The sequence below is a fragment of the Chlorocebus sabaeus genome, chromosome 3, assembly GCF_047675955.1.
Source record: "Chlorocebus sabaeus isolate Y175 chromosome 3, mChlSab1.0.hap1, whole genome shotgun sequence".
NCBI lineage: Eukaryota > Metazoa > Chordata > Mammalia > Primates > Cercopithecidae > Chlorocebus > Chlorocebus sabaeus.
In genome coordinates this window covers 38,283,418-38,307,676 of record NC_132906.1, presented here as the reverse complement: position 1 = coordinate 38,307,676, position 24,259 = coordinate 38,283,418, and the positions used below count along the sequence as shown (strand labels likewise).

Sequence of the window (24,259 nt, the reverse complement as noted above, 5' to 3'; positions counted from 1 at the left end):
TCTTAAATATGTAAAATAGTCTAAATAATCACCTGTCTTATTGAAGGCAATGGGCCAATGCAGGAAAGCTTTTCCATTAGAATGGAGGTCATGCTGGTTAAATATTGATGGATAATAAGAGAATGTTGTGTGTCAAATTTCTTCTGTTATTTCAAGTTAGTTTCTAAGGGTCTAAAGTTGGTATTAGATCATTATAATTATTCTTTATAGAGATATTTTAGAAGTGAAAAGGGAGGGAAGTAGCATATTTTCTGTACTTTATCTTTTTTTTTTGGGTAAAATAGAGTTGGTAATTTTAAGCTTTTTAATGTACCCTATAACCAGCTTCCAAATTATAGGCAGAGTCTTTGGCACATAATGATACTCATTAAATGTTTGTTTTAAAAGCCAAGTCACTCTTTAAGTGAATTCCTTGCTAAACTTAATTTTGTTGGTGAATGCACCTTTCTGCAATATTCTTCAACTTTCACAGTTTCTACTATGTATTTGCATAAAATTATCTGTGAATAACAGATTTTATTGGCACTGGAGATCTGTTTGTATATGTTCTGAAAATGAGTTATTCACACAGCAGTGACAGCTTAGAGTTTCTGTTGATCAGTTACATTAGAGATGCTTGAAATCATTTGTAAAATGCAAGGAAATAGTCGCAATGCATTTTAATAGTAATATGCATGGTAGTAATTTAGATTATAATTATCCTCTTGGCGGCAAGTGTGCTTACCCTTGTTTTGTACTGTGCTGACTCTGCTCTTTTCTTAAAATATTGTCCCTATCAGTGCAAACTATTTCTTTAAATAATCTTGACATTTCATATCATCTCATTCTTCTTCACAAGTCTCATCACCTGAGTAGGTACTGGGAATTCAGCAGTTGCAAAACCAAAGAAAAACCGAGGCAGTTAATTAATGTTTATTGACTTAAATAGAAACCTACAGGCATAGAGATAGATACATATACCCATGCAAGTGTGCATATAACTTTCTTATCACTATGAGAACGTAAGCTTTTTCACTATTTAGGCTTTATGTAGATAACATTTTTCTGTTTTCTTTAATTTACTCGCTTAAAATTACAAAGTAAATGTTATGGAGAAGGATCTAGAATCTAGTAACTAACTTCACATAAAAATTAAAGTTCAACCTATTATAATTCTCTGATATTTTAATATTTTAATCTCTAGAGGCTATATATTATAGGCCTTCCTGTTAAAAAAAAATACTGGCTTTTTTTTTTTTATAGGTTTAAGTGTGATTTAAAGATTAAGCTAACACCAGCAGTTGAAGATGTTGCATAGTGAATTTTGGTATAGGCTATTATCTGGGAGAAATAAGGTATAATTTAGTGAGTTGGAAAACAGTCTACCGTGATTGGAGTAGTGTTTAAGAATATAATTTCTGACTCCTTTGATATCACAGATATTCTAGGCAAACTTTTGCTTTAAGCAACTACCATATGTTAGATACTTTATTAGGCAGATAAAAAAGGTCATTGTCCTGATCGATATTGGCATTATGCTGTATCATCTTCTTTCAGAGTGTGTAGATATTTTAGATTTAGTTTTTTTTTTTTTTTAACATTTTTTTATTTTAAAAATCTGATCATTAATAAATGGTAGATTCTTCATGGTTGTATAAATACCATTCGGTTATTTCAAAAATCAACTGGTAACTAGAAATTCAATGTATTTTTATTTTGTCATAGAAATGGTATTCCAAATACCATTTCTATGCAAGCAAACCAATGAGATAGAATAGTGAGTGAACATATACTGAATAAATGTTACACCTGAACTGAGATGAAATGTAATCATTTAGATAGGGACAAAATAATCTTTTCAAGACAGGTCAAAGGTGAGGGTTACTATTACCTGTAATAGTTACCTAGCAAAAGAAAGAGTGTTTAGTTTTAGACAAACAGAAACGGTAAGGGAAATAAGTATGGGAAAGGGTATATTACTTTTTCTACCTTAGAATACATTTAATAAAGAATATGATAAGAGGAATCTATGTACTTTTCTTTCTATCCTGCATTTGGTATTTTAGAATAAAATTTGCTAAGGGATTTAAAAAGATTTAAAAATTATGTTGGATAAATATCCTTCTAATTTTTGTGATGTCAGGCAGACATCCTTATCTCACTAATGTGTTTTGATACCACAGGGGATAAAGCTTTCTAAGTATTTTCATCTTCATGGCTAATGGACTTAAAGATATGCAGCCGTGAGTATCCTTTCCCCCCTCCCTGTACTTCCCTCTTCCTTTGAAGTTATGTGAAATGAAATACAAGAGCTGTTGTTAAAAGGAGTATTTCTGATTATTCTTGTAATATAATATTTTTCCCCTCAATTTCCTTTCTTTTATACCTGTGTTTGGATAGTAATATAATAAAAGGTAGTTAATTGTGTTGAAAAATAGTCTCTCTGGTCTATTTCCTATTTGTTTAATTTGAGGGTTGTGTGTGACTTATCTTCTTCTTTCTTATTATTATTTCTTTTTTTTTCTTTTGAGATGGATTCTGGCTCTGTCGCCAGGCTGGAGTGCAGTGGCATGATCTCAGCTCTCTACAACCTCTGCCTCCCAGGTTCAAGTGATTCTCCTGCCTCAGCTTCCCAAGTAGCTGGGCCTACAGATGGATCCTACCAAATCTGGCTAATTTTTGTATTTTTAGTAGAGATAGGGTTTCACTGTGTTGGCCAGGCTGGTCTCGAACTCCTGACCTCAGGTGATCCTCCCGCCTTGGCTCTTTTCTTATTTTAACCCTTAGTCTATGTGTACCTTCCATTTTATTATAACCTTATTCATTCACTGAACGCCATTCACTTTGCAAAGGACTGGTGATACAGTGATGAATTAGGCAGAAGCAGACACTGCCCTGTTCTAGTGGAGAAGATGGCATCACACAGAGATGCTGGCATGTATGACAGACTTCTTATACCTTGACGACTGGGCTACCTAGTTGATTGCTTTTCCTTATGCTACTACCACTTCTGTCATCCCTAATGAGTTCATTATTCACGTTGGTGATCTGTCCAAGATTCCACTTTCTCGTTTACTTGACTTTATCACTCCTAGTGAACTTTGTTTTTTCACCCAGTCTCAACCACCTGGGACAGTAAAATACTACTTCTAAATATGATTTACAGACTTGCTTTCCTGAGCACTATCTTTCCTATTTACTTGGTATCCTCACTTTTAGAATTGTGCAACCCCATCGGCAATTCTGACCCATTGACTTTACATTTTTCATGTTCGTCACCTCTCTGTTCCTGCCATGCCCTTACTTCTCTCCTTATATACTTAACACCCTCAGATCTTCACTCTCACACAAACCATCAGTTTGTTTGCCTCATTGTTCATATAAATCCTGCCCTTGGTTAAACTAAATTGCCCCCTCTCCTCTGCATCTGCACCTCAGCACAGCATGCATCTGGGAGGAAGCAGGTAGCTGCTACACTGACTAGTCTTTTTTGAATGACCACAGTTAATAAGCAAGCCCTTAACAGTGCTCAGATATCCTACCACATGACCCTTTTTATTGCACTTCTTTACTTCCTGAAAACAATTTCCTACCTTCAGCTTGGCGTTTTCACTTTTAGTTGATTATATTGCTGCTTTTTTCACTGAGAATGTTGATGTAATCAGAATAGAACTGCCATACCTCACTTTCTAATCATCAGATCTGACAGTGTACCAGAATCTGTTTCCTTAAACTCTGCGTTTGCTTTTTTTTACAGTGATAAACTTTCCTTGCAGCTGTATAAGGTCAGTCTCTCCCCTTGTGTAGTAGGGCACATCCTCTGTCATCTACTCAAGTGGTTTTTGTTTGCTTGGTTTTTTTTTTTTTTTTTTTTTTTTTTTTTTGAGACAGAGTTTCTCTCTTGTTGCCCAGGCTGGAGTGCAATGGTGTGATCTCAGCTTACTGCACCCTCTGCTTCCCAGGTTCAAGAAATTGTCCTGCCTCAGCCTCCCGAGTAGCTGGGATTGCAGGCATGTGCCACCATGCCCGGCTAATTTTTGTATTTTTAGTAGAGACAGGGTTTTGCCATGTTGGCCAGGTTGGCCTCGAACTCCTGACTTCAGGTGATCCACCCGTCTTAGCCTCCCAAAGTGTTGGGATTACAGGCGTGAGCCACCTTGCCTGACCACTTGTTTGTTTTTCTGAGCCTGTACCTACCTCCCTGCATCAGTTTTGTTTCCTTTACTTGGTCATTCTCATCAGCATGCAAACAGTACCATATATATATGTATTTTTTCCCACTCCCCCAAAATCATACCCCAGCATTCCCTCTAGCCACTGCACCCAGTTCTTTTCTCCCCTTTACAGAAAATCTAAGAGTTGTCCATTCTTGTTGCTTTTCTTCTTGAATTTATGATCAGGCTTATCCATAATCCACCGCTAAAACTGGTCTTTTCAAGGTCACAGTGATCAGTAGACAGCATTCATTTACTTGCTGAGAACAAAAACCTGGACATCATCTTCAAATTTTCCTTTTTTCACTCTTACATATAAACTATTAGCCTCCTGTCTGCTGTACATTGAAAATTTACTTTCATATTGAGGACATCTAATGTTTTGTATCACTGCATCTTATGCCAGGCTACCAACAACTCTTGACCAGACAATACCGTAGTCTTCTAACTGACCTTGTTTCATGTTTTGCCATGTATAGTCTGCTGCCATATAGTAGTTAGAAAAATCCTTAAAAAATGTGTATTTCATCTTATACTTTCCATGCTCAGAGCTCTCCAATACTTATCCATCCCACTCAGAATAAAACCTAAAGTCCCTACCATAGTTTATAAGATCCTATCAGGGGATGGCATACTTTTTCTTAAATGGCCATACAGTAGATATTTTAGACTTTGTCACATATGGTCTCAGTTGCATCTGCTGTTGCTGTTACTTCTGATTTCCTCACTACTTCCTCCTCCTCCTCGTCATTCTTTTCCTCTTCTTTTTAATAAGCATTTGAAAAATGTAAAAATCATTCTCAGCCCAAAGATCATAAAAAAACATTTGACACTCAGGCTAGTTTTTCAGCTGCCTGCCTACAGGATCAGTCCTTGTCATCTGTAACTCTTATCATGTTCACTGAGTCTTCTTACTGTCTTCTAAATATGCCAAGTTCATTCCTGCCACAAGGAATGTGTATTTTCTCTTCTGTTGGCTAGAAGTGCTTTTTCTCAGGTTTCCCATGTCCTCTCCTCTTCATTCTAGTCTCGGCACAAGTGATATTTTCTTTGTTTCTGTCTTTTCTTTTTTTGAGACACAGTTTTGCTGTGTTGCCTAGGCTGGAGTGCAGTGGTGCGATCATGGCTCATGGCAACCTCAAACTCCTGGGCTCAAGTGATCTTCCAACCTCAGTCTCCTGAGTATCTAGATCTACAGGCATGCACCACCATGCTGGGTTAATTAAGAAAAGTGTTTTTTGTAGAGATAGAGTCTCACTATGTTGCCCAGTATATTTTTAAACTCCTAGCCTCTAGCAATCTTCCTGCCCCAGCCTCCCAAAGTGCTGGAATTACAGGCATGAGCCACCACGCTTAGCCTCACAAGCGTTATTTTCTTAGAGCAAAAGATAATATTTTCTCTAGAGGTTCTTAAATAGCTACTTCGCCATCACTCACTGTCTTTATTCTATCTCCCCCATCTGAGTAGATGGTACGATGTTTTGGCATAGACCAAAGTCCTAGGACTCATCTTTGACTTTTATTTCACTTCTGTGTCTACATCATGTAAACAGTACTTGGCACACAATAGGTGTTCAATATATCCTTTAAATAATAAGTAATAATGAGAGTTATTTTAATACAGAATAAGAGTTATGAAAAATGAATCCATAGATTGGGGGAAGGGACTTGTGTGCTCACGAGAGGCCTTCTGTGGGAAGTCACTCTCAGCCCAGGTCTAACCAATGTTTAGGAGTAGGACTGGGTAAGGCTTGTAGTAGTGGTGGTGAGGGTTTGGGTAAGGGGGGAGTGTGTTAGAGGCAGAATTCTCAGGTGGGAATGCAGAATCCTTGAGGCAACAAACTGTTCAAGTTGGACAGTTCAATATTGCTGAAGTAATTATCGTTAGCTAGTGGATTTAGTCTGTCTTTCCTAGTTTATTGGTTAAATCTACTTGCTGCCCTATTTAAAATGTTGCCTCCTTTTTATCCCATCCTTCAGCCAAATACACCAAATTTAATAGCTCTGCTTCTGTGCCTGAATTGTAATGGCCCCAGAGAAAAGATTGACAGGTTAGTTTTGGTTTTTCATATAAATAGAACCATCTACTGTGTACATTTTGTTTGGGCTACTTCAACCTAGCATAATTTTTTGATTCCTTTGTCTTGTTGCATTTATCAGTAGTGAATTCTTTTTATTGCTGCATAGTATTTCATTGTGTGGTTGTACTATAATTTGTTGATGAATCCTTGGGTTGTTCTCAGATTTTGACTGTTAAGAATAAAGGTATTCCATACATTGTAGATTTTTTCATTTTTTTCCTCCTACTTAACACCTAACTGTGCAATTGCTGAGTAATATGGGCAATGTATATTTAACTTAAAAGAAACAAACATTTTCCAGGGTGTTTCATTTTATGTGTCCACCAGTAGTGCAGAAGAGTTCCAGGAGTATCAAATTCTCACTACTCTAGGAGACTACTATAGGGACTACGTAGCACTCCCTCATTTGTGGTTCCAATTTGAACGTCCCTGCTGACAGGTGATCTTGAACATGTCCTCATGTGATTATTGGCCATTCACATATCTTCTGTTATGAAACTTTTAATCTGTTTGTTAATTTCTTTGTCTTATTACTATTGAGTTATAGGAGTTCTTTATTCTGAATACTAGTCCTTTATGAAATGTATCATTGGGAGAGGCAGTGTTGCATGGGTCCTGAGTTTCCCTACATCTTGCTGGCTATTCCAAGAATGCAAAGTTTGATTGCTCTTTACTCATCCCATTTTCAGAGTTGCATTTGCAGTGAGTAGCCTGGAAAGGCGAGGTTTTCCCTCCCTCTGCACAATGAGCATGCCTATTACTGCTCATTATAAAAATGGTGAGTACCCCAAGCTCAGTGTTCTTCTCTTATGATGCAATCCACTGCATGTGCAGGCATTCACCATGGGCCCTGCATTGTCCCCGTGTGATTTGGTGGGTTAGGGACCCAATACATTCATAATAAAGTCCTTTGTCTCTAATCCAGGAGTCTTGTGTTTTCTGCTAACATCTGTGAAATAATAACAGGCTAACTTAGCTTGTATGTAAGTTGAAATCTCAGACTCTATACAGTTCTTAACTGTATTGCAAATATTTTCTCCTGGTTTGTGCTTACCTTTCATTTCCTTACTGAAACTAATTTAATAAGAGACTTTTGAATTTAATGAGGTACAATATTTTGGTTTTATAGCTAGTACTCTTTGTGTCCTATTTAAGAAATCTTTTTCTTCTCCAAGGCAGGGAGGATTTTTACCTGTTTTCTTCTAGATGTTTTATAGTTTTAGCTTTTACTTTTAGGTCTAGGATCCAGGTTCTCTTTCTTTCATATGAAAGTCCAATTGTTCTAGTACCATTTGTTGAAGAGATTCTTCTTCCCGCCATTGAATTACATTGGAAACTTGTGAAAATCGTTGATGATATGTTATATTTCTGGACTCTCTATTCCATTGATGCATGTACCACTCTAATTTGATTACTATAGATTTATAGTTAATCTTGAAATCAGATAATGTAAGCCCCCCAACTTTGTTCTTTATCACAATTGTTTTTCCTATTTTAGTTCTCCTTTATTTTCATATAAATTTTAGGATGTACTTCTCAATTTCTACAAAACACTTGATGGGATTTTGACAGCAATCATTGATTGAATCTATGGTTTTTTTTTTTTTCCAGAAAATATACTTAATGGATTTCTTAATAAAATTATGTCTTCTGATCTATGAATATGGTATGACATGTTTTTTTTTATAGGTTGTCCTCAGTTTCTCTCCACAAATGTATTGTAGTTTTATCTATAGGTATTTCCTTTTTTCTTTTTTTTTAAAAAAAATATGTAAATTTCTGGGATACATGTGTAGAACATGCAGGTTTGTTACATAGGTATACACATGGCATGGTGATTTCCTGCACCCATCAACCCATCATTTACGTTAGGTATTTGTCCTAATGCTATCCCTCTCCTAGCCCCCAACCCCAGAAAAGCCCCGATATGTGAGGTTCCCCTCCCTGTGTCCATGTGTTCTCATTGTTCAACTCCAACTTACGAGTGAGAACATGGGGTGTTTGGTTTTCTCATTCTTTTTTATGGCTGCATAGTATTCCATGGTGTATATGTGCCACATTTTCTTTATCCAGTCTATCATTGATGGGCATTTGGGTTGGCTCCAAGTCTTTGCTATTGTGAACAGTGCTGCAATAAACATATGTGTGCATGTGTCTTTATATTAGAATGACTTATAATCCTTTGGGTATATACCCAGTAATGGGATGGCTGGGTCAAATGATATTTCTAGTTCTAGATCCTTGAGGAATCACCACACTGTCTTCCACAATGGTTGAACTATTTACACTTCCACCAACAGTGTAAAAGTGTTCCTATTTCTCCACATCCTCTCCAGCATCTGTTGTTTCCTGACTTTTTAATGATCGCCATTCTAACTGGCATGAGATGATATCTCATTTTGGTTTTGATTTGCATTTCTCTAATGACCGGTGATAATGAGCTTTTTAAATGTTTTTTGGCCACATGAATGTCTTCTGTTGAAAAGTGTCTGTTCATATCCTTACAGTAATTGGGTGATTTTATGATTGGGACATACATATAATATCCTGTTGAGTGATGATAAAATGAACTAAAGCAAAAAGATTTTTGGATACCTGAACTCATCTCTGTAGGGATGTAGCTGTAAGGACTTTATAAAATGTGGATTCAGTTAGCTCTCATTTCATGGAATGGTATCTTTTGATTCAATTGAGTTTATTGCTATTCAGGAGATGGAAGAGAAGAGGTTCCAATGTTTTAAGATAATTAAAATCCTTATTTTTCATAATACAAATCAAAGGTAATAATGAATATTTAGAAATCTAAAAATATCAGGCACATTATTTAGACATATTAAGTAACTATCAGAAGAAACTGTTAAAGGAATTAGGAATTACTGTCTTTGTGAGACAGGGCTAAGATGTAGGATAAGTGGTTTTTGTTTTTTATCTTTTAATACCACTTTTATTCTTATCCACGTGCACTTATTGGTTATTCTCATACTTAAAAAGTATTTGCTACATGGAGCTTACTTATTGTTGAAGAAAAAAATCTATTTATTCAGTTGTAGTTTATTTTGATCCTACCCGAATTGCAAGTTTTTTGGAAATAAATTTGGAATGGGCTACAAGAGATCATCTAGTTAACCTCTACTGCTATATTTTTGGATAAAAATATTGGCCTGACAGCATGCACAGGAAACTTGAAAAGTTTATGATATCAAGAAATTGTAAACAACCTACTTGCCCAAGAGCCAGGGACTAATTAAGTAAGTAATGCAATAGTCTGTAGGCAGGAAGAGGTCATATTTTTTATGGCTTATGTATTGACATTGGAATATGTTCATGAAGTGTTGCCTAAAGATAACAGTAGCCTATAGAACAATAGGTATCAAATGATGTTTTAAATAAGTAAAGTATATTGTATTAGTTTGTTCTCACACTGCTAATAAGATGTACCTGAGACTGGGTAATTTATTTATTTTTACTCTTATTTTTATTTTTATTTTTTGAGATGGAGTTTCACTCTTGTTGCCCAGGCTGGAGTGCAATGGCACGATCTCAACTCACCGCAACCTCTGCCTCCCAGGTTCAAGCGATTCTCCTGCCTCAGCCTCCTGAGTAGCTGGGATTATAGGCATGTGTCACGATGCCTGGCAGAGACAGGGTTTCTCCATGTTGGTCAGGCTGGTCTCGAACTCCCGACCTCAGGTGATCCGCCCACCTTGACCTCCCAAAGTGCTGGGATTACAGGCATGAGCCACTGTGCCTGGCCGAGACTAGGTTAAAAAGGTTTAATGTACTCACGGTTTCACATGGCTAGGGAGGCCTCACAATCATGGCAGAAGGCAAAGGAGGAGCAAAGTCACATCTTATATGGCAGCAGGCAAGAAGTGACAGCAAAGGTGGGGGAAAAGCTTCTTATAAAACCATCAGATCTCGTGAGAACTCACTGAGTATCATGAGAACAGCATGGAGGTAAACGCTCTCATGATTCAGTTACCTCCTGTAGGGATTATGGGAACTACTATTCAAGATGAGATTTGGGTTGGGACACAGCCAAACCATATCATATATGTTTTAAAATATAAATATATGCAAATATATTAATACTCTATGAGAAAAATGCTTTATGTAGAAATATATTAGTAGTACTTATTTTGAGGCACCTTTGTTCTTGTTGCTTTTCTGTGTTTTCCAAATTTTCTCTGTTGAACAATCAATCTTTTGATAATTCAGAGCAAAAAGAGACATCGATAAGTGCTGTGTTGGTGCAAGTTGAATATGTTCTTTGAATGATATCAGTGACTGTGATAAAAATAATTGGATGTTCATTTTCATAGCTCTCACCATTTCCCCTTTTATTTTCTGAGATTGTACCATTGAATTCTTTATTAAATTACTACTTTGATATTGACATGAATAAAAATAACCCTTCTTTACAGTGCTAATTTGTTTTGCTTTATTGGGAATGTTTTCTTGAATAACATTATATTAAATTAATAAAAACAAAAAACATGAAAAACACCTAATTTCCTGCCACTTCACTGATCTTCTTTTGAACTTACACAATTCATTTCCTGCCATTGGATGGTGAATCTGTAATTTAAATAATATAATTCAGAACTTTATTGTTAGTTCGCCATCCTCATCATTTCCTATCTAGGCTGTATAGATACCTTCTCAACAGATCTCTCTGCTTCTGATCTCAGAGTAAAAGTCCAAGTTCTTTGAGTGGACTGTAAAACCTACAGTCCCCTCCATCATAGCGTTTTTTTCCTATATCTGCATGGTTAGCTGTTTTATCTCCTTTAGACTTTTTATTTAAACACTCAAGTTTGAGTCCTTTGAAGTCTTCTCTGTGAGGCTTTCTTTGACCATCCTGTTTAAAATTGCATGTCTCATATGATGCTACTTATTCTCTTTCCTGCTTTTGTTCTTCTCTACAGTGTGTATTATTTACAGTGCAATGCATTTTAGTTATTATTTCTCCCCATATGTAGTAAAGCTACATGTAGGTAGGAAGTTCAATCTTTTATTCTTCTTTCATCCTTGCTCTATTCTCAGTACTTAAAACAGTGCCCAGTATTTAGTAGGTACTTAATGTTTGTTGAATAATGAGTGAACTCTAACTCTTCTAATTCATATTTCACACTGGAGTGATCCTTCCAAAACTCCCCAGGAGAGCTAGTTGCATAGTAGTGCTTTATCACTCCATGATCTGGCCTCTGTCTTCAGTTGCATATGTTTTTGTTTTTCTCTCCATGTGTACGTGTATATTATGTTTTGGTCTGGAAGTTAATTCCTTTCTCATTCTTTGCCTGCCTAATGCCTACTTACAAAAGAAAAACCAGGAAGATGTACCCCTGTTATGTAGGCTTCCCTGATCTGTTCTGCCAAGTTTGATGTTCTTTCTTTGAGTCTCTTTGTGCTGTGTTACAGGAACTAGATTGTACTGAAAATTATTATTTTCTTGCTTGCATTTCTTCCAGACTTCACTTTTTGTTAATCCATGTGTCTATAGTGCCTAGAACTAGGCTTATAATGGTAGTTGAATGAATTAATACCTAATAGCCTTTTCTATGCTGCTTAGAATACTAATTTTAATAGGATAGTTCTTATATTGAGTTTTATTTTGTGTGTGCCTAAAAATATTACTGTAATTTAAGATATTTTCTATATTACACAATTGTTCTCCATGACATTTTACATTTGAGAAAGCAATTATTTCAATTTGCACACCTTCTGATGTTATATTAATATCTTTTGTGGATATCACAGATTATGAATTTATAGTTTTTTGGGCAGAAGTAAGGAAATTATCTACCACCCCTGCCCAAATAGTGCTAATTATAGTAGTTATGTGATGCTGTTAGGGGGATTAACTTGTTATTTTTTAATGGGTAATCTCCATGCAGTATTAATCAAAAATTTTTTTGACTTATTTTATAGGGGAGTCTTAAGAGAAGCCGACAGATCTCACCTCAGGAATTCATTCATGAGCTGAAAATGGGGTCTGCAGATGAGAGACTTGTCACATGCCTGGAGTCTCTCCGAGTGTCTTTGACCAGCAATCCTGTGAGGTAATTCATCTATTTGAACACCAACAGGGCAGATGTCATTAATGTGTTCTTTTAGTTTAATATTTTTTTTCATTGTGCCTGGTAAACCTCAACAGTTTCTTAAAGTACAAACTGAATACCTGATATTTATAAGCAGGAAGAAATATAGTCTCAATAGTACCTTTTGCATTTATTACTGAGTGGTACATTGCTCAGGGACTTTAGAAAAGCTTTTTTCCCCATAGAATTTTTAGAAACCTAAGGTGTTTTCTGAAAGAGAACTGTCATGCGAGAAACTATTAATTTAATATGACTGAGTTTCACCCTGAATTTTGTCATTATCTATTTACTTGCTAATGTTATTTGATACAGTAAGAAATACCACTAATTCAGTTTTTCTGTTGTTGGAAATGTCATTGTAGGACCCTATAGGTTAGTTTTGCTATATTTACCAAATAAAAGTACAGAACAACCAGAAATATTCAATTCTAGACACACACTAAAAAAAAATTTATCTGAAGTTCAAATTTAAGTGAGTATCCTGTACTTTATATGCAAACAGTACCATAGGTGTTTCCATAAGTCAGTTTTGAAATGCGGCTAATTTTTGTTGCCTCTAAGAAATAATTGTGAACAAAATTTAACAATCAATGTAAATATATTTTTATAAACTGGGCATATTTAAACTTGTCAGATTATTGCGTGGTGGGAGACAGACTTGTTAAAAAAACAAAAACCAGGAAGATATACCTGAAATATATCACGTATGTTAATTGTGGTGTCTAAAAAGAGAGATTTCAGTCTATTCGGAGGCCATATGCTAACTCTGAATTAAGTGGCTAAACAAGAGTATTCTTGAAAAAATTCAAGCAGAAGCTGTTATGAAATACCTAAACAGTCAGAATCAGAGAATTTCAGAGCTGCAAGGATTGTAGATCAGTTTTGGGTTTTTACTGTGTAAGAAATGAATGATTATTTCTGCATAAGAATATATGTATATGTAGTCATGTATGTATGTGTGTGTGTGTGTGTGTGTGTGTTCTGAAAGCTAGAATTGCATACTATAATTGGAGGTTCATGATATGGAGAAGAATTTGCTCTGATTATTACTTTTTTGGAGATTTCTGTGGCTGGATTATAGTATGCAGAAATCCTTGACCATACAAGTATTTAAAAGAAAACAACCTTAACTGCTGAGATGTGAGACTGAGTGACATTTAACTAAAGAGTATGATGAGTAAACAAAGAAACTTTATTGTATTTCAACTTTATTTTTCCATATTTTGCCATTTCCAGTCTGTCCTATAGACTGCAAACTAATGGTAGGCATGAAACTAGGGCTTCATGTGTGTAATTTGCCTCTTGTTACCAGACACACTGTTTAGCATGCAGGAAATGCTCCATAAAGATTTGTGGATTGAAACAATGAGGTTTTAATTTTAGCCTTCTTTAATCTTACCTTGGCTAGTATTAGAAACTGAGAATGGATTAGGGAATTTATTTGACAGGTATATTCATAAATGAAGAGCTTTGGTGTCCAGCCTAATCTTTGCCTATAAAATATGTTCATTTAAAAAAATATTTGGCCAGACGTGGTAGCTCAAGCCTGTAATCCCAGCACTTTGGGAGGCCGAGGCGGGTGGATCACTTGAGGTCAGGCATTCCAGACCAGCCTGGCCAACATGGCGAAATCCCATCTGTACTAAAATTACAAAACTTAGCCGGGCATAGTGGCGGGCACCTGTAATCCCAGCTATTTGGGAGGCTGAGTCAGGAGAATTTCTTGAACCTGGGAGGCGGAGGTTGCAGTGAGCTGGGATCATGCCATTGCATTCCAGGCTTGGGTGACGAGAGTGGAAAAAAAAATTACTGAGCACCTGCTGTTTTCCATTAGTATGTGTAGGTGTAGGGCTTGAGGAAACAAAGCAGATTCACACCGTATTTCTGTGGAATTTAAACATAGGAAGAGGGTATTTGGGGGTTGACTGGGGAGACAATTCACACTCATTTCTCAATTTATCTGTCTGCCAGTGGGCACAGGAAATATTCATAGTTTTTCAATATAATGAGAATTAGACCCTTTATTTACTACCATTATTATTCTCCTCTTCTTTATCTACTCAAAAGTAGATGTCTCTGCTAACAAAGGAAAACAAAATAGAAGGTATATATGAATTCATGCATCTTACAATGGATTATTATTGTGATTTTACCTAAAAACACTGGGAAATTATGCTATGTCTGGTTCATTTGAACCTTATTTAAAGAAGAAAAACTAGAATCTGGTGGAATTGTTTCTCTAAGGATTCACAATTCTAGAATATGTTATTAGGAATCCATGATGTTATCCATGAAGTAGTTTTTTTTTTTTTAATTGAAAAGAATAGAAAATATTATCATTGGAGAATTTTTTCTGAAATCATGCCACTTTATTTTTAGAGAGAAAATTGAGAAGATCCTTTTTTTTTTTGGAGATGGAGTCTCACTCTGTTGCCCAGGCTGGAGGGCAGTGGTGCAATCTCGGATCACTGTGGCCTCCATCTCCCGGGTTCAAGTGATTCTCCTGCCTCAGCCTCCCTAGTAGATGGGATTACACGTGCATGCCTGGCTAATTTTTGTATTTTTAGTAGAGGCAGGCCGCAGCATGTTGGCCAGCCTGGTCTTGAACTCCTGACCTCTAAGGATCCACGTGCCTCAGCCTCCCAAAGTACTGGGATTATAGGTATGAGCCACTGTGCCTGGCCCAAGATGATACTTGTTGAATATTTCTTTGTCCAGTGTTCCTATTAGATAAATGACTTAGGTGGACATGTAAAACTGGGAACTTATGCCTGTGATCAAATTTTTGGACTTTCCTGTTAGTTATGATGTGCCTGCTCTTTAAATCAGTTTTTAATTTTCATACAGTATGTGACGAAAAAGGATTTCTAATTTTTGTCAAGTTTTGAGATCCTGTTAGACCTGTCATATCATTAAGTAAATTAAAGTTTTAAAAATGTCTGAATAAAACAAAAAAGAAAATTGAACTGATTAATGGTTTTCCGGTGCTGGTGTAGGTTCAGGATTTTTTTAAATAAAAAATGAAGGAAGGCCGAGTACGGTGGCTCATGCCTGTAGTCCTGGCACTTTGGGAGGCTGAGACGGGCAGATCACTTGAGGCCAGGAGTTTGAGACCAGTCTGGTCAACATGGCGAAACCCCGTCTCTACTAAAAATACAAAAATTATCTGGACTTGGTGGTGCATGCCTGTACTCCGTGCCACTTGGGAGGCTGAAGCACAAGAATCCCTTGAACCTGGGAGGCAGAGGTTGCAGTGACCTGAGATCATGCCACTGCACTCCAGCCTGGGCAATAGAGTGAGACTCTATCTCAAAAAAAAAAAAAAAAAAAAAAAAAAATCAAGGAAAAAGTAGACTCCTCCGTACTCCCAATTACCTCTCCCCTCTCGTCTCTGGATATGTAATATTTTTAGAGCCACTCTTCAACTTCTGAAACTGCTTAGCAATTGTGAGCCATGTCAGCCTTTTACTCTCTATGAATTATGTGAAAACCAGTAGGCTAAATACTAGATTATTTGCCTTGCTTTATGAAGATTTGATGTAGAGATCACAAACATCTTTTATTTGTTGTTTATTGATTATCTAGTATTCTTGGTGACAGTTTTGAGCTAGTTCTGAACACCAGGGAAAAGACCAATTTCTTCAAATTATCAAATATTGCTTTTAGTGGATCTTGACATAGTCAATAATTATGTTTGAATTATGGAATACATTTGGTTAGAAACATAAAAAGGTAGATAGCAACATTATAGATCATACTCATCTATGCATATAGTAAAGGTGTCTTTATTTTCTCAATTTGACGTGCTTGTCAAGGGCAAGATTCTTTGTCTCAAAATCTAGGCTTATCAGGTTTTTGTGTTTTGAGATTTTAGGCATTATTTTCCATTAATCATAGTTAAAATTTTCATTTTCAAATTAACAAGAATAATTTTATCATAAAGTTCTATTTTTGTTAGATTTCTAAAGAGATTCTTAAGTTGATAACTATAATTTTGGGAAAATCATTTTGGAAAATTTTGCAGAAATGTGTGTGTTTACATGAAAACAAATAAATGGCCTTTGAATGTCATTATTCCATTTAATAACGTCATTTTTAGAATCTATTTTTTCTTCATTTCTGGAATTTAAAAACACAAAGCAGGTGGAAGATCTTGACTTTGGAGTTGATCTAGTTCATGTGTAAAGATAGAAACAGAAAAACCTATGACAAGCAGTGAGATCATTGTACTCATTTTTATGAACATGATCTGAGGAAGTCTTTCAAGATCAGAAATTGGAAGTTGCTAATACTTTGACTTACTTTAAATTTTCAAATAAAATATTAAACATTTCCAAAAGACAATTTGTCATACCAGTAAAACATGCATCTCCTTGCCTATTAATGAGGCTGAGACATAATATTGCCTATAGCTTTGAAGCTTCCTTTCATCCCTTCTTAATCCTATACCGTCATTCATTCCTAAATACCCCTTCCCTACACTATTCTGTGGTAACCACTATCTTGAGTTTTGGGTTTATTGTTCCTTTCCGTTATAGTTTTAGCATATACGTATTCCTAATTAACCTACTGTTTAGTTTTATATGTTTTTGAAGTGTATGTTAATGGATCATCTTCCATGCATTATTCTGAGAGTTGTATTTCCTCTCAATATTGTTTCACAGATTTATCCACCTTGACGTGTGCAGCTTTTCACATTTTTCCCAACTAATCATTTTCATACCTTGTATTTTAGGAATATCTATTATAAATAGCATATGAATAATTTTTTATCTCATCTGATAATCTTTGTCTTTACCTGGTAGTTTTAACTTTTTGTATCAATTGTGAAAATATGTTGGAATTTATGTCTGATGTTTCATTTTGAATTTTTAATTTACACTGCTTTTTCCAGGTTCATCATCCAAACTGTTCCTGCTCCTCCTCATCTCTTTCTGCTTCTTCCTTTTCTATATTCATCTTTTCTGTTTATTATCCTTAACTTCTTTTGGATTGATATTTAATTTCTTATTTTATTTTTCCTCATTTACTGATTTGGAAGACAAATGATCATTTTCTAATCTTAGAAAAGAAATTTAAAATGAACACACTTTAAGAAGAAATTTAACTTGCATGTACTTAAAAGGTACAAAAGTAAGCAATATCTCTTCTCTTGAACCAAAGAAAATTTTAATATCTTTTTTACTTATCTGCTAGTTTTGAGTGAAATTTCAGTGTATCTGTTTTCTTTTAATAAGTTAGATTTTACTATTATTGAGTCATTATAAATATGTGTATATGTATATATATTTCTACATACATCATTCTTTTTTATTTCTGTTTGCTGCCCCTGATTATTTTACTTTTGCTTTAAGTATATTGTTAAGATCCCTTAGTGAGAGTGTAATTGCAAAATTCTGTTTGAAAGTGTCTTTTTAAAATATGATGTTTAGTCAAGTTGACTCACAATTTTTTGTTGTTGTTGTTATACTTAATGTCTCAAAGTATCTATCTGCCTTTGCTTTGGAAGGATAGTCTTCCTAGGGCATGCAATTGAGATGCAATTGAGGGTTTTAGATATCTATGCTTAACACATTGAAGATATTATTTTCTCTTCTGACTTTCACTGCTATTTTTGAGAACTTGGCGTTTAGTAAAACTAATTCCTTTCTATGTAATCTGCCTTTTCTCTTTTGTCTGGTTCTATAATGTTTTCTTTATCTTTGGTGTTCTAGAGTTTCTTTTACGTGTCTGCGTGAGATTTCTTTCTTTTTTCTTCTGATAGGGATTTTTTTTTTTTGGCTTTTTTAATATGATGGGTATCTTTCTGTGAAAATTTTGCCATTGTTTTGTCAAGTATTGCCTTTTCCCTTCTAATTATGTATATGTTAGAACTTCTTGTTCTATGCTGTATTATTTCCTATTCTATCATTAATACTTTCCATTTATTTGTCTCTGTCTATTACATTCTGAATATATTTTTTTAGATTTGCCTGGCATGTTTTAGTATTTTAGATTAACAAGTTATAAAAACTTATTAAAAATTCACCTTAGGTGAAAAAGAGTTTGAGAATTAACAATATATTCAGATTCATTTTGATACTAGTAGTGATAATTTCTGAAATGGGCAGGTAGAGTAAGGTTTTCCTGGGTGTATTTCTTTTCTCTTTTTCCTTTCCTTTTTTTTTTTCTTTCTCTCTCTTCTTCCTTTCTCTTTGATATTGATACATGGAGGTAAGTAATGCAGGCAGCTCTGTTTTCTTTCCTGTTATTCAATATGGTAGCCACTAGTTGCCTGTGGCTATTTAAATTTAGTTAACTAAAAATGAATAGAAAGAAACCCCACAACATATTTGCTTGAGAGCCACATGTAGTTAATGGCTACCATTTTGGACAATATATATAGGCCATTTCTGTCATTGTAAGCAATTCTATTAGACAGTGCTGCCTAAGGGGCCTTGGTTCTGCATATCCGCTTCTTTGATATATTAACTATATTATTATTACATTCTCAATGTTATATTCCAGATGGTGAGACTATTATAAAGAAAATAAACTCTGACAGATTGAAGATTATTTTAAAATCTGCAAGAATGATTGGACATTAATCTCAAGAGAATCCCAAGGGAATAAAAGAGTGATCTAAGGAAGGTTCCCTTCAGCAGGGAGTGCTGTCTTAACAGGATGAGGCTAAGGGAGCAAGTGGGCTTTATACCAGGTATTAAGGAATAAAAAGGAGAGGTGAAATATGTCTGACAGGAAGTGCTATAGTTATGGTCCCTGGCAGTCATTGGTGTAACTGCCTGTAGCTGGGATGAGGGAATCAGCGATATAGTGCATCATAGAAGTCGTAGAAACATCTCCTTTGGTAAATTAAAAACATTAGTGGGATGCATTTTTTTAAACAGAGTTTTTGTTAGAGAGATGTGCCTACGTGTACCTCTTAAAGGCATTTTTTCAAGAGTACTTTCCAGTAAGAAGTCAAAAAGTATTAGGTAGGATATTAATATACTTCTTTACCTGTTTATTTTGACACTGCCATCTATCTTTGAATATGCCTTCTATTATTTCTTAATTGCCATTCAGAGTAGCATTGCTTATTAAATAAATATTTGTTGAAATTTCTAATTTTAGGTCATGTGACTGTCCTTTCTAAAAGCATGTCAGATTGATGAAATATTAATGAAAAAATGTCCTGGAAGAAAGTAACTATTAATGTTTTCAAATAAGTACTAACTTTATATTTTCAAAGGACAAGCCATTACTTTCTCATGCTTTCGCAGTCCTTCCAAATCTAGCACCATTTCTCTAAGAGACCTCTAGAAGACTGAATGTTCCCTAGGGGTAGGAGACTGCCTCTTTTGTATGTTGTCATTCATTCTATAGCTTTTTTTTTTGTTTATAGATGTAGCAAAATGTTGTATAAATATTTGGTTTAAAAGTGTATCTGTATCTTAAAAGCTTTGGCTTTGAATACAGGGTTAACAGTAAACAAAGAACACATGGAAAATGTATTAATTGCTTTTAACAGACACGTATCTTCTATAGATGGTAAATAAGAGCTGCTCAGCTTAATTTATAGTTGACCTGAGAGGGCCTGGAATTGTAAAGTGCTCCAAATCTATTTTTTAAATATCTATATCTATATATGCCATATATACACACACACACACAGCATATATACATATACATGGTAAATATATTTGCCATATATATCTCCCAGTTTATTTAAAATATACATTTCTGTTTAAACGGCCAAGATTGACTATCTTTTTAAAAAAAATTATGTTAACATGTAAAGTAAGTCACAATGTGACACAGAATCCAAAATCTTCATTTTTAATGCAATTTCATATGACTACGAGAGCTCATATATTTCTAGAGTAGTTATATTCTACTACTCTATTAAAAAGTAGATTTTGGACCCTGCGTTACTGATATTTAAGTACAACAGGGAGAAAATGTAACTAAAACCTCATTATTTGAGCTGGGCATGGTGGCACATGTCTGTAGTCCCGGTTACTTGGGAGGCTGAGGCAGGAGGATCTCTTGAGTCCAGAAATTCTGGACTGTGGTGCACTGTGCCAATCAGGTGTCCACACTAAGTTCAGCATCAATATGGTGACCTCCTGAGAGCAGCAGACCACCAGATTGCCCAGTGAGGGATGAACCGGCCCAGGTCAGAAACAGAGTAGGTTAAACTCGCATGCTGAACAGTAGTGGGATTGTGCTTGTGAATAGCCACTGTACTCTAGCATGGGCAACACAGTGAGTCCTGCCTCTTAAAACAGAGCAAAATAAAAGAAACATAATTTTTTGAAACTATCATTTTACTGTTTAAAAGACAACAACAAAAGGTAAAGTGTTAAGCCAAAACAATTTGGAAAAAAATACTGTTAAACTTTACAGTTTCTTATGGATATAAAGGTGGAATATAATAAACTTTCTTTCTTTTTAATTGTTATTGCCTGTTTTCTGAGAATGCAAACCTTATGTGTTTATGGCTTTACAGCTATCAGTATGAAGCTATTAACTGAATATTTTTGTTTCTGTTGAAAGATAAATATTTTAAATGAGAGAAATTATTGAACTGCAGATACTAAAGCCTCTATTAGTATTTTGCATAAAAAGAATCAGTATAGTTTATTCCTTAGATTAATTTTCTGGGCTTGTTATTATATCTTAGAGTATTGCCAGGTTGGTTAAGTAAAAGATTTTTAAAATGATGATGTTTATCTTGGTATTCCCTTACATAGCTATACATGAAGAAAGGCCTTAATACAAAGGAAGGCATCACATTGACAGTAGGCGGAAGTTTTAATTTTTATGATTCAGAAAGCTTTTTAAGAGTAAAACTCAATTTTATCATTTAGATTGGTGATGGATTTCTAGTTATTTTATTAGAGGGGGCGGTATATGTCTGAAAGGAACAGGTGCAGTTTATTTCAGCCTCTTTGTATATTAAATTTTATAAATAATAATTGACATAGTTTGGGTATTTGTTCTTGCTCAGATCTCCTGTTGAATTGAATGCTGAAGGTGGGGCCTGGTGGGAGGTGTTTGGCTCACGGGAGTAGATCCCAATGAATTTGGTGCTGTCTTTGCAATAGTGAGTGAATTTTCATGAGATCTGGTCATTTAAAAGTATATGTCACCTCTGCCCACATTCTCTTTCTTGCTCCTGGTCTCACCATGTGATGTGCCTGTTGCCCCTTCACCTTCTGCCAAGCTTCCTAAGGCCAACCCAGAAGGCAAGCAGATGCTGGTGTCATGCTTCTTGTGCAGCCTGCAGAACCATGAGCCAATTAAACCTTTTTTCCTTAGAAATTACCCAGATGCAGATATTTCTTTATAGAAATGCCAGAATTGCTTAATACAGAAAATTGGTAATAAAGAGTGGGGCATTTGCTGTAAAAATATCTGAAAATGTGGAAGGAACTTTGGTACTAGGTGATGGGCAGAGGTTGGAAGAATTTGGAGAGCTCAGAAGAATATGGGAAATAAGGAAAAGTTTGAAACCTCCATGAGACTGGTTAAATAATTGTGACCAAAGTGCTGATAGTAATATGGACAGTGAAATCCATGCTGAGGAGGTCTCATGTAAATGAGGAACTTATTGAGAACCGGGAGCAAAGGTCATGCATGCTATGCCTTAGCAAAGAATTTGGCTGCATTTTGCTTCTGCCCTTGGGATTTGTGGAAGGTTGAACTTCAGAGTGATATAGGGTATCTGGTGGAAGAAATTTCTAAGCACGAAAGCATTCAAGATGTGGCCTGGTTTCTTCTAATTGCCTATGTTCCAGTGTTGGAGCAAAGAAATTTATATTTGAACAGGAAGAAAAGCATAAAGGTTTGGAAAATTTGCAGCCTGCCCACATGGTAAAGAAAAAGCTTTTTTCAGAGAGTAACTCAAGAAGGCTGTGGAGTGACAACTTGCTAGACAAATTTGCATAACTAAAAAGGAGCGGAGAGTTAATGTCCAAGACAATAAGGGAAAAACCTTGAAGGCATTTCAGAGACCTTTGGCAGCCCCTCCCATCACAGGCCCAGAGGCCTAGTGGGGAAGAATACTTTTGAGGGCCAGGCCTGGGGCCCTGCTGTTCTTTGTAGCCTTGAGACACTGCTCCTTGCTTCCCTGCCACTGTGGCTCCAGCCTCAGCTCAAAGGGGCCCTGGTCCAGCTTGGGCCACAGCTCCAGAGAGTGTAAGCTGTAAGTCTTGGTGACTTCCATGTGGTGTTAAGCCTGTGGGTGCACAGAGTGCAAGAGTTGAGGTTTGGTAGCCACTGCCTAGATTTCAGAGGATATATGGAGAAAGCCTGGGTGTCCAGGTAGAAGACTACTGTAGCGGCTGGCAGAATCCTCACATAGAACCTCTGCTAAGGTAGTGCCAAGGGGCAATGTGGGGTTGGACCCCCTACACCGAGTCCCCAATGGGACACTACCCAGTGGAGCTGTGAGAAGGGGGTCGTTGCTCTTCACACCCAGGAATGGTATATCCACCAGCATCTTGCACCCTATACCTGGAAAAGCCACAGACACTCAGTGCTGGCACCTGAGAGCCGCTGTGGGTGGTGCACCCTGCAAAGCCACAGGGGCAGAGCTACCTAAGGCCTTGGGAGCCCACCCCTTGTACCAATGTGGCCTGGATTGGGACACAGAGTTAAGAAGATTATTTTGGAATTTTAAGATTTAATGACTGCAGGCCAGGCGCGGTGGTTCACACCTGTAATCCCAGCACTTTGGGAGGCCGAGGTGGGCGGATCACGAGGTCAAGAGATTGAGACCATCCTTGTCAATGTGGTGAAATTCTGTCTCTACTAAAAATACAAAAATTAGCTGGACATAGTGGCGTGTGCCAGCTACTCGGGAGGTGGAGGTAGGAGAATCACTTGAACCTGGGAGGCAGAGGTTGCAGTGAGCCGAGATTGTGCCACTGTACTCCAGCCTGGTGACAGAGCGAGAGACTCCATCTCAATTAAAAAAAAAAAAAAAAAGATTTAATGACTGCCCTACTGGGTTTCAAACTTGCCTATGGCCTACAGCCCCTTTGTTTTGGCTGATTTCTCCTATTTAGAATGGGAATGTTTACCTAATATCTGTACCCCCATTGTATCTTGGAAGTGAATGACTTGTTTTTGATTCTACAGGCTTGTTGGTAGAAGGGACTTGCCTTGTCTCAGATGAGACTTTGCACTTTGGACTTCTGAGTTAATGCTAGAATGAATTAAGACTTTGGGGGACTATTAGGAAGGCATGATCATATTTTGCAATTTGAAAAGGATATGATATTTGGAAGGGGCTAAGGGCAGACTGATACAGATTGGATATTTGTCCCCACCCAAATCTCATGGTGAATTGTCATCTCTAGTGCTGGAGGTGGGGCCTGGTGGGAGGTGTTTGGATCATGGGTCAGATCCCTCGTGGCTTGGTGCTGTCTTTGTGATAGTGAGTGAGTTTTTGTAAGATCTCATCATTTACAAGTGTGCCTCCCTCGTCCCCTCTCCAGCCAACACACACACTTTGGCTCTGGCCATGTGACATGCCTGCTACCCCTTCACCTTCTGCCATGATTAGAAGCTTCTTAAGGCCTTCCCAGAAGCAGAGTAGATGCTGGTGCTATACCCCCTGTACAACCTGCAGAACTGCGAGCCAGTTAAACCTCTTTTCTTTATAAATTACCACGCCTCAGGCATTTCTTTATAGCAATGCAAGAATGGGCTAATACAATAATATGAAAGAAACACCCGAAAGAAACACCCTCTGCAGGGCTAAGTAGAAGTTTAGCCCATTTGAACAGAAGTCTGATAGAACTTTCTACAATGACAAAAATGGCCTATGTCTGTCTTGTTCATTACAGAAGCTGCTTACCACATGTGGCTGTTGAGCACTTGAAATATTGCTAGT

The 24,259-nt window shown here is 36.4% G+C and overlaps 1 protein-coding gene and 1 long non-coding RNA gene across 3 annotated transcripts in view; one reads left to right on the top strand and one right to left on the bottom strand.

Annotated features, from left to right (window-relative positions):
* Positions 1-24,259, top strand: part of DIAPH3 (diaphanous related formin 3) — a 506,525-nt gene that overhangs the window by 109,474 nt on the left and 372,792 nt on the right. For both annotated transcript variants that reach the window (XM_073014378.1, XM_073014377.1), the window contains one exon: positions 12,206-12,336. In XM_073014378.1, coding sequence (XP_072870479.1) covers positions 12,206-12,336 — 131 coding nt within the window. The remainder of the gene's footprint in view (positions 1-12,205; positions 12,337-24,259) is intronic.
* Positions 10,692-24,259, bottom strand: part of LOC119620061 (uncharacterized) — a 31,907-nt gene continuing 18,339 nt past the window's right edge. The window contains exons 4-5 of the long non-coding RNA XR_012092593.1: positions 12,237-12,345; positions 10,692-10,852 (exon numbers count right to left, since the gene is read on the bottom strand). This is a non-coding gene — a long non-coding RNA (uncharacterized lncRNA). The remainder of the gene's footprint in view (positions 10,853-12,236; positions 12,346-24,259) is intronic.